Genomic DNA, 10,969 nt, shown 5'->3' with positions numbered 1-10,969 from the left:
TTCGGCCTGGTTTAAACCTGGTGTTCGGCCTGGTTTAAACCTGGTGTTCGGCCTGGTTTAAACCTGGTTTTAAGCCTGGTTTGACCTGCAGGTCGCTGCTGGTGGCTCTGAGGTGTTGAGGCTGTTCTGAGGACACGTTTTGTGACCTCGTGGTTCTGATCCACACGGATCCTGGAGGTCATCCTGCTGGGGGTCAGCTGGAGGAAACTTCAGCAGAGGTGATGGGAATGACCTGGCAGGTGTGTTGCCATAGTGACCAGGTGATGTAACTGCCAGAGTTCCACCTGTCCTTGTTTGTGGGATGATTGGATGATGTTTGAAGGTTTTGTTGAGGTCTCAGGGAAGCGTTGGGTCGGTTGGACCAGGTGAGCTACTCTGGTTGCTTAGCAACCATCTGACGACGAAGCAGGTCAGCCATGTTTAATCCACAGGAGGAACTTGTGTCGTAATAATTAAAGCAGCTTGTGTGACCTGTTGGCGCCGGTCCGATGCCCAGGCCGACTGGACGGCTTTCTTCTTGGCTGGTTGACGTCGGCCAGGCGTTCAGTTACTGCCTGGTTTTTCAGATCAGAACTTCAGTCTGGATGCGGATATATTTTCACAGGAAACCCAAGATGATGGCTTTTAAATATCTAAATTATCGGTTGCTGTGGCAGCGCAGGAGCAGAGCACGACCCACGTGTTGAGACCTTAGTCCTCGTGGCCGCGGTCGCAGGTTCGATTCCCGGCCTGGCGACATGCTGCATGTCTTCACCCTTTCTGATTAACCTGTTTCCTGTCAAACTACTTCCAAATAAAGGCCACTAGAGCCAACAAAACCTTTACAGAATATATCTAAATTATCTCTTTTTTATGATCAGAATTTTAATATTTAATTTAAATTATCAGAATGTTATTATTATTTAAGTTTTATTATCAAAATTTATTATTTTTGGGTTAAGTTTTAGGACTAAAGTAATTTTAATTTACTTTTTCAATTTGTATATATATAAATTAATAGAATTTATTCTAATATAATTACATTATAATTGTAATAAATTATATAATTTTAATATAATTATAACATTTTATTAATCGGTTATATTAATTTTCTGAACATAAGTTTCTCTTTTTACTGAAGCTGTTCTTTATCCAGTCATGTATTTGTTTTAGTTTTTTATTTTCTGTGGATTTCTACATTTTTTATTGACCTCTTGTCAATATTTCATTTTTAACTCGTATATTTCTAATTATTTCAGTCGTTGTCAGATGTTTAATTTGCTCTGATAGTGAGAACCGAGGCGGACATGTTGAGTCAATTTGGTGTTTTTGGTAAATTAACTCATGCAGCTGGTTGATTATTGGGAATATATGTGATTATATCTGCTGGATGAGTCGAGTTTGGAAACTTTTCCCCAGTTTTCCTTTGAAATTGAAGCATTTTTGGCTGAACGATGAAACGTCTCCTGCTGTGGTTGGAGGTTGTTGCAGTGATGAAGCAGCTCAGACTGAGGCTGTAGCTACAGAAACCACTGGGAGTAACAACAATCCTACTGGGGCTTTTTAATTGGGCCCAAACGGAGCCGCACACGCACAGTCTAAACCCTGAGGTTCTGATCAGGCTTCAGCAGAGCCAGCTAACCCACAGCGGCCGCCCGGACCATCATGCCTCCACCACCGTGCTTTCCACCTGCTGAGAGTCAGACTGTGTGTCCAGACGACGACGTTTAGATGCAAACCTGAGGCTGAAGCGGCAACAACTGGGATCAGTTCAGATAAAACAGGGAAAAAAGCTGAAATGATTAATCAAATTAATTGATTATTGAAATAATCGCTAACTATCTAATCAATTGATTGTCAGCTGCGTTGTTCAGACTGTGAAAATGCCATTAGCTGAAAAATTAGATCAGCCATGAAGCCAAAACTGTATAAAAATAAAGTTTTTCAGCTGCAGCTTTGCTGCCAATGATCAAACGTTTAGTAAACGGATCCAGTTGTTAATTTTAGACAGTAAAATCTTATCTATCTATTTATAATGTACTAAAAAGCCTTAATCTGCAGAATGTTCCAATTGTTTTATCCAATAAGTTGTTGAATCGTTGATTGATTAGATTCTGCACTGCAGACGCAGCGTCTCTGAACTGCAGGGTGCCAATAATGTAGCAGAAAACAGAATCTCAGTTTTATTTTTATACATGTCATTGTTTACATCCGGACATTTTGCGCCACAGCAACAGTCGACAACGCCACGGCATGTTTCAGGATTCAACACCAAGAGCATTTCCCACACAGAGACCAGAACATTCAGTCCATTACAGTTTCAGGTCTATTTTTCGATCATTATTAGATACCGCTGCTATTAGCTAAGCTAACACAGCAGTGGTTGATTAGCTAATATAAACTGATGATCTGCATTCAGGTCGCCGTTTTTGTTTTCTAACTGAAGCACAACAGACAGGATCCCGCAGCACGTCTACATGCTATGTTTGTCATAGTCAAGCTAGCATAGCTGAACTACCGCGCTCTTCTTCATAATTAAACTTTTACTGACCGGTTTATCTCGTTGTTGTGGTGTAGCAAATCACTGCGTCCCTTTTTCATTCATATCAGGCGTACGTTTAAGATTTAGCCTGTTCTGTTGATAACTTGGCAGCTAAAACTCATGCTGCTGTTTTGACTCCAGAGGGAGCTGAATGGCGTGACGTCACACTGCAATGTGCCTGTTTCTTTAAGAACAGTGAAAAATGTAAACAGAAAAACTAAAGTGTGACATCACAGCAGAAAAGTTCCAGTTTCAGACGTGAGGAAGAAGAAGTTTGTTTTCTCAGAGGGAGTTTCAGGTTCACCAGCAGCAGCAAAGTGAAGGCAGGTCTCAGCTTGCAGAATCACTGCTGAACGAAACGACGACACATTTCAGGTCACAAACAGAAACCAGGTGGATAAACTACAAAACAACAACCCATGGAATCATGAGGCGGAGGAGGAAAGGCAGCGTAAATATGAGCTCACAGCGCTGCTGAAGTTCTCATCTTCATCTGGTGAACCGTGAACACGGGGAGGCTCAGATCCACGGTTTCCTCTCGGGAATCCAGTAAAAACCAAAAACTGCCAAAATGTTTTCCTTCGACCAAGATGGCCGCTTCGACCAAGATGGCCGCTTTGACCAAGATGGCCGCTTTGACCAAGATGGCCGCTTTGACCAAGATGGCGGCTTCGACCAAGATGGCCTCTTTGACCCGGCTTTGATCTCTACAGTTTCCTCGTGTTGTGCCGCTCCACTACCGTCTCCAGACAGTACCGTCTCCATGGCAACGTCAGGACATTTTTTTTAAAAACTTTTTATTTTTTATTTTTTTTGATTTTGAGACGTGTTAAATCAATTCTGAGTCGTAGTGAATGAGAATTGTGATCCTCATGTGAATCAGTTTTTATTTTGGGCACCGCGTGGGGGGGGAGGCGGGGCAATAACAGCATAATACGAAGTATATCACAAGAGGTGATCAATAAAAAAATACATCCAATAAAATGATCAATAATTTCACTGAACTCTGATCCAGAACCGCACAGCATTCTGGGAGATGTAGGCAGAGTAAACGACTGCTCAACCAGCTAGCTGGGTAGCTTCGGCTAACTCGGTCACCCTTTGGTTGCCTAGCAACCGCCTTTCCTTGCTTTAAAATGAAAAACATGAAAATAAAACGGGAAATGTTTCACTTTCAGTTTGACCGGATTTCAAATATTTAAAACAAAAAACTGGTGGATGATGATGTGAAGCTGTTGTGTCGTGATGATGCATTGTTCAGCCATGTTGTCCATCAGTGATGGTGAGATGGGTGGTTCTGGCCTCCAGCGCCCCCTGCAGGCCTGGATGGACAGAGAGGGACGAATCCTGTTCCTTCATGCACAGCTGTGAGTTTATCTGTAACACATGCTGAGAGGCGTYGAGTCGGGTCTGACCCTCAGGTCAACATCACCGTGAAACGCTGCCGCCGGGTCGGGTTGGGTCGGATCGGGTCAGGTTGGGCCGGGTCAGGTTGGGCCGGGTCGGCCGTCCCGTTTGTCTCTGAGGGGAATGACAGGAAGCAGAAGATGTTCTCTACAGGAAGCATCAACATGCTAACCTGGAGCCAAACGATCAGAACCAGACAGGTCCGTTTGGTCTGTGTGGTTCTGGTTTAATGTGAAACAGACGTTGGGTTTTTATCCTAACAATAGCAAATGGTGATGACATTCAGAATCGGCCGCTCTGCTGCAGGTATGCTGGGACATGATGGAAATGAATAAAGGTGGATTTTATGCAACGCTGCACACTTTCCTCTTTTCTGCTGATTTCATATTTACGAACATTTTCTCTCCTCCCTCCCTCCCTTTCTTCTGATCACAGCATATTTAATCATATTTAATAAGTCCGCTTTGTGGGCCGACTGCTCCGTTGAGAGAATCTGCGCGTTTCGACCTGGTTCTCCACCTGATGCCTCCTGCGGATCGAACACAGTTGGTGTCAAACGTTTGAGCCGCCATCATTTTAAATTACAGCCTTTTTTCATACACAAGTCAGAATTACAGTAAAAATACTTTAAAAGACTGAGGAAAAAACCAGATGGAACTAGATAAACGATATTTACATTTCTGTCAGAGGCAAAAACACAAAGTGGGCTGAATAAAAGTTTATCTTATGATGCTTCACTGTTTTTCATGAAGCATCACCAAAAACAAATCAGGATTTTTTCTATATATTGATGTAATTTCTGCTGAGTCGGTAAACAAACCTGCAAACTAAAATAAAAAGCCTTATTGTCTTTGTTTAGCTCGTGATTTTTTTTTATTTTGAGTGGAAAACATTTTTAACTTTTTATCCTGAATTGTTTGTAAGACTTCTGGTTCAATATCTCCAAAGCAAAAGCAGCACAAATGAGAGTTTTTGCAGCACAAACGCAGCCGAGGTGACTGACGCCAAATCGGTTTGATTCTGAAAGTATGACTGGAGGGGTGTGGTTGACCTCTGACCTCTGGAAACTTTCATCAATATCTTTAAAATGATAGAGGCACCAACATTTGACACCATTTTCGTTAAATGTGAGTATTTAACTAGTATTTTTTGAAGATATTTTCATTAATATCTTCAAAAGAAAAGCAGCACAAACTAAACGTCTGACCTTCTCGGATGTGAAGACGGCAGCAGGCCGACTTCGCTCACACAAATTTCTGCACTGAGGAAATAAATAAAGTCTGCTGGATGTTGTGCCTGAAGCGACGTTTCCCTGTTCAGCCTCGTTTCTCCACAGCCGCAGACGATCCAGGATTATTATAATAATTTGGCTTTAATCCAGGAGTTAATCCTGACTCATTATTTATGTAGATTTTAAAATTTCAGCACAACTAGTCAGTTTTTCTAAACATCCGTCTGGATCCGCGTTTCTGCCAACATCAACAAGCTGCTCCCATCGGCCAACCGAGGCTTCAGTTCTGCTTCTACGCAATCTGATTGGACGCTGGAAAACACTGTTGTTAGGAGTTAGCCTTTCAGCAGAGTTATGCTAGCAGTGCTAACATGTAGCAGCTAGCGCTAATGTCAGCGTCCGCAGTCCAGACCTGTAAATGGGCTCAGCGAACGATCCGATAAATCGTCTCAGGATTTATCGCAGAAAACGATTATATTGTTGTTTTGGTTCCATTTTCCAGTAATATAATGGTGATTCTGAAGCTTTAAACTCAAATGATGTTTATTAACTGTGGAACTGGAAGCTGCTTTAAACATCCAAAACAATAAAAACAAGAAATAAACTGAATTATGAAGATTCAAACAAAACTGTCCTTCAAAAAAAGAGAAGTTTAGTTGAGACTGAAGACTTTTGTCTGGTATGAAGAGAAAAATGATAAATCATCCAAATGTGACATTATTGATCCATCGATTGATCGATCGATCGATCGGACTCGCCTCATCAKGTCTGCCTRAACTCTGGAAAGCTGAATGACCAGAATAATATTTTACTCCAACCTGATGAACTGATTAAAAACTGAAATCTATATTTGTTGTTTAATTCGTCTATTTATTCAATAATTTGAATTGAAAATGTTGCTTTTTTATCAATACGCAGTTTTAAATCAATTGTGTTTAAATCCTGACCCTAAAGTGAACTTTCTGAAACATTTTAATCGTCTCCTGTAATTAATTTAAAGCTCCGGTGCGTTTAGCTTCATTCGTCACCAGTTTGGTTTCCAGTTTATTCCAGTTGCTGGTTGGAACCAGCTGACTGGGCAGGAAAAGGTTAAAAATCAGCTCTGATCTGATTGGTCAGATCAGAGTCAGCTCCTCTTCCTCATGACTGCTGGACTGACTCCATGAACAAAGCCTGAACTGTTCACCGACCCGATGACTCATGGTGATGTCACAGCCCAGCTGGGCTCTGATTGGTCGGTGTTTAGAGGAAACCAGAACAACGGGCTGATTTCTGTCTGATTCYGGGGGCGGGTCTGAATGAGGAACCCGTTTCCCCCGGCAACGGGCCCTTTAACGAGGAAACTCCTCTGCAACTTCACCGTTCTGACCTGCCAAAATAAAAGCCCTCCTGGAGCAAACGGACAGATTTCTAAACCTCACTGAGTCGGAACTGATCAGCTGCATGAAACCTTCACATTGGATGAAACGTCTGCTGTTCTAAAAGCAACATGGATGAATTACTGAGGACCTGAAACGTCTGAGTGACGAGCCGTTCAGATCCTGGGATCCTTCAGAGAAAACCTGAAGGAAACTGCATGATCTGAAGCGTTTCCCCAAACATCCAGGATCAAACCTGATCACAGGGCGAAGGAAACGCCAGAAAAACGGCTGCTGGCTGCTGCTGCTGCAGCTTCTGTGGCTGCAGCTTCAGCTGCTGCAGCTTCTGTGGCTGCTGCAGCTTCGGCTGCTGCTGGAAAACACATTTTTTTAGTGTGAGTTTATTAAAAACCAGATGCTTTCACGTTGGGATGCAGGATTCAGCGGTACCGGTCCGATACACAGCAGTACCGGTCTGATCTCTGTCAAGGTTTTACACAGCGGTACCGGTCCGATGCCCAGCGGTACCGGTCCGATGGCGGTCCTGTCTGCACATTTGCAGTTAATAGTCTCCTCACTGTTTGCAACTCGGCAACTTTTCTTGCTTTATTCGGCAACATTTTAGACAAAAATGTCGGTTTTGGCCAAAATTGGAATCTGCAGGTCGAGCTTTTTAAAAATCGGAAATCTGCGATCGGCCAGAAAACTGCAATCGGTGCAGCTCTGGTTATCTAGCAGCCGACCATGCGGCGGTTTGTGGGTCAGGATCTGGTTTTCTCTGCCTGATGCTGCACGTCTTAGTTTTTCTGCTGCCTGGTGTGAACTTTCCCACAGTTCCTGCTGGGCTCGCTGCACTCCGCTGCAGGCCAGACGTTTTCCTGCCGTCGAGTTTTCCTAATATGGAAGCAGCTGGAGATGCGTCTCTGTGGAATCCTGCTGCTGCTGTAATTCATCTCCAACCGAGTCGTTTGTTTGTTTTTAACACATTAATTTCTTTCTGAGTGCGTTAATGTTCCAGATGACATGAAATCTCTGTTAAATAGATGTTTTTACCACTTAGCTTACATTTATTATTTATTCAGACAGTTCTGTCTGGAAAAATCCTAAAATAATCAGGAAAAGATGAACAACAGAAATCGGATGGGAAATGAAGAGCAGCTGACTTCCTGTCTCAGTTTGGGTTTTCGGTTCTGATCCGATCCTGTGGTCAACATGCCAGACCTACAGGGGGCAGTGTAGCGCTAAGCTTCAAAACGATCAGCGCTTCCTGTTGGCAGTCAGACATGGCGCCATGAGGCTCATTTATAGGATAAACTGCTTTAAACTTGTTGGAATATGAAGTTATTAAAAACGATGTTTATTGAGAATCATGTCGAAGCAAATCTGTAAATTTATTGGTGGTTTATTCGTCGCAGACTGAAATTTGAGGAACTTAAATCTCCATATTTGCAAACACAAATATGAATTTTCTCAAATCTCCAGTTTGGTTTAAATTTAAAGAAAAATCATTTTAGTGAATTTTAGTGTGGATGAAAAGCCAAAACACCAAAATAAACATTTTCCCAGATGTGGGCTGACTGGTCTCTGACACCATGGCAGCTTCATCATCAGGCAGTCTGAGTGAGGAGAACCTTCTGGGTCATGAGGTTCTGATCCGGTCCGGGCTCATTGTTTCTCATCAGCATTCCTGAGCCAGTGGAGGACAAACTGGGAGTCGGGAGGATCCAGCAGCAGGGGGGAAGGTGAACTGGGCTGTTTACAGAGAGCCATCCAATCAGGAGCCGGGAGACGGAGCGCCGTCCAATCAGGAGCCGGGAGACGGAGCGCCGTCCAATCAAGAGCCGGGAGACGGAGCGCCGTCCAATCAGGAGCCGGGAGACAGAGGGAGACGGAGCGCCGTCCAATCAGGAGCCGGGAGACGGCACACCGTCCAATCAGGAGCCGATAAGATGCAGAGAAAGCCAAGAGGTTCCGTCTCCACTTCTACTAATTAGATTTCTTGGAGATTTTTTCCCACAGGGAGTCGGGACAGATTAAAAGGCTTCTGCAGGGGTCAGAGGTCGGGAGACAATGGCCCCCACTGGATTGAATCACAGCAGAGATTTGGACCGGCTTAAAGGAACAAAGACACCATTTACTGGGGAAGGTTCAGCTGGAGGGAAGACTCACCCTGTTCATCAGTTCTGGTCCTGGTCTTAGTTCTGGTTCTGGTCTTAGTTCTGGTCCTGGTCTTAGTTCTGGCCCTGGTTCTGGTGGTTCTTGTGGACTCAGCAGTTCAGCGGTTGGTCCGACTGGTCGCTGATAAATCCCACCCCTGTGCGGTCAGTGAACGCCCCGCCCCCCGGGCAGGGCTAAGCCCCGCCCCCTGAAAAAATGTAGAAAGAAATCTTCCAAAAGTGGGTGGAGCCAAGATACACGTGGGGGCGTGGCCAAGGATGAGGGGAGGGTCTAAGCAGGTGAGACTCGTTTCCTCTTTCTGCAGACGCCGAGTCGGAGCGAACGGTTCTGCCTCAGCCGGCCCTGCTGCTCAGTTTGGGGTTTAGTTCCTGTTTGGGCTAAAAAAAGAGTTTTTGAATGGACTTATTGATGCTAGGTGTGCTAACGTGCTACCAGCTGCTCCTCTCCCACCCAGTGTGACGTCTCCTCTGGTTATTCTGAGTCATCATCAGGGTCAGTTTAGCTGTATCAGCTCCTCAGAGGTCAGCCTGGCTTCTCAGCTTCCTGTCATTCTTTGCCTCCGTTTCCCAGTGAACTGTTAGTGAGTCGAGAGAACCGGACCGGGTCAGGAGTTCAGCTGGCCCGCTCTGTTTACCCCCTTCCTGTCCAGGGGGGCGGCGCCCTGAAGCCCCGCCCCCTGAAGCCCCGCCCCCTGCTGTCTGCCTGCAGAGCGTCAGGCTCTGCTGCTGCTGAGGAAACTCGCTCTGCTATAAATACCTGAACCGCAGCTGCAGCAGACAGTTCTGGTTCTGGTTCTGGTCCGGTATGGGAGACTTTTGGGCAGACGTGGCCTCTCAGCGCGTGGCCAGAGGACTCTCGGTACGTATCTGTGCTGCGTCTCCAGTTTCATGTCGCAGCATTTGAGGAAATGAGAGCAGAGAGGAGCAAACATCCTGTTGAGCGTAGAAACGAAACGTCTAGAAACGCTGAGCGTCCTGCGAGTCGCAGCAGAACGTCAGCTGCTGCTGCTGGACCTGCTCAGAGCGCAGGAGAACCGAGGAGCTGCCCCTTGACCTCCAGCTGCCCCTTGACCTCCAGCTCTGCTCTAAACATCCAGGTGTTCAGCAGGGCGGGGTCAGAGGTCAGAAGTCAGGCGTGCAGACAACCACGGTTCCTCCAGGCTGGATAGTATCTTGGATCAAACCGACCAGAACCGGTTCTGGTTCCGATCCGGTTGTCTGCCGGTTCCAGGGAGAAACCGAAGAATATTCAGAACGGATCAGTATCCCGACCCGAAGCTTTGAAGCGATGATGCGGCGCCGCTGCTTATCCACTTCCTTTGTTTTAGTTGGATAAAGATTTTAAAAGTTTTCATGTTTATTATGGAGAATAAAAAACGAACCCGGTTCATGCAACCAGAACCAGGAAGCTGGAGTCCAGCAGACATGGAGATGGAAGCGGAACCAGAACCTCCCGGGTCTGTTTGGCTGCTCTGACCCGGTACTGTTCGGTTCTGTTGGGTTTGTTTCAGTCAGGTTCAGGTTTATGGTGAACCCTCAGAGGTCCATCAGGTTCTGGTTGACTGGTTCGGATCAGAACCATGCAGGAGCAGCTAATCTGCTGGATGCGGTTCTGGTTCTGATCCAGATCCAGAACTGGAGTCTGTTCTACTTTTCACTTTCAGGTTGTTTCTAATTTTATTTGATCACGTTTAATTCTCAGCAAAGCGCCCTGGTTTTACTGGTTTTACTGGTTTTACTGGCTGATTTATTTACTTTTATTTTTATCTTTTGTTTTTTTATTCATTTATTTAGTTAAAATTTTAATTTGTCCGTTTAAAAATGAACCAAACTCCAGACGTCGGATTCCAGCGTTTTGATTGGCGGCTGAGTCCCTTGAGCCCGCCCCCTTCCTGTGGCTCAGCAGTGAACGGAGGGCTGTGATTGGTCCAGCTTTCGGAGCTAAAGAACTGGAGGTTATGAGACTGCAGCTCCAGTTAGGCTGCTGGACAAGCCCACAGCATGAYGCTGCCTCCACCGTGTTTAYGCRTGGAYGTCGGGATGCGTTCCCGTTAACTCGGCTCCGTTTTCCCCATTTGGTTTGGTTCGTCTCAGTGAGTCGGAGAGAAAAGGCTGGAGGAGACGACGCTCCTTCTCCAGTGAAAATGTTTCAGAGTCTCTGTTTCTCTGCAGGGAAACGATGAGGAGGCCGTTCTGGACCAGGGCAAGACCAGCACCTCGCTGCACACTAACTTTGAGAAGGAGGAACTGGAGAGTGAGTGGCACACACACACAC

The 10,969-nt window shown here is 45.4% G+C and overlaps 1 protein-coding gene and 1 long non-coding RNA gene across 5 annotated transcripts in view; one reads left to right on the top strand and one right to left on the bottom strand.

Moving 5' to 3' along the window:
- Positions 1-10,969, top strand: part of LOC103477491 (sodium bicarbonate cotransporter 3-like) — a 28,700-nt gene that overhangs the window by 1,560 nt on the left and 16,171 nt on the right. The window contains exons 1-2 of one of the 4 annotated variants that reach the window (XM_017309381.1): positions 8,772-9,553; positions 10,867-10,948. In XM_017309381.1, the coding sequence (XP_017164870.1) occupies positions 9,500-9,553; positions 10,867-10,948 (136 nt within the window). In that variant the 5' untranslated portion in view covers positions 8,772-9,499. Of the gene's footprint in view, positions 1-8,771; positions 9,554-10,866; positions 10,949-10,969 lie in introns of those variants that run through there. The other 3 variants (XM_008430637.2, XM_008430635.2, XM_008430636.1) reach the window with 3 other exon arrangements.
- On the bottom strand, positions 2,150-3,361 carry LOC103477492 (uncharacterized). Its single transcript, XR_535658.2, has 2 exons — positions 2,989-3,361; positions 2,150-2,870 (listed from the first exon to the last, which is right to left on the bottom strand). It is a non-coding gene; the product is annotated as an uncharacterized LOC103477492 (long non-coding RNA).

This window comes from Poecilia reticulata, linkage group LG16 (assembly GCF_000633615.1).
Source record: "Poecilia reticulata strain Guanapo linkage group LG16, Guppy_female_1.0+MT, whole genome shotgun sequence".
NCBI classification, from domain to species: Eukaryota; Metazoa; Chordata; class Actinopteri; order Cyprinodontiformes; family Poeciliidae; genus Poecilia; species Poecilia reticulata.
This window is presented reverse-complemented; position numbering and strand designations above follow the sequence as displayed.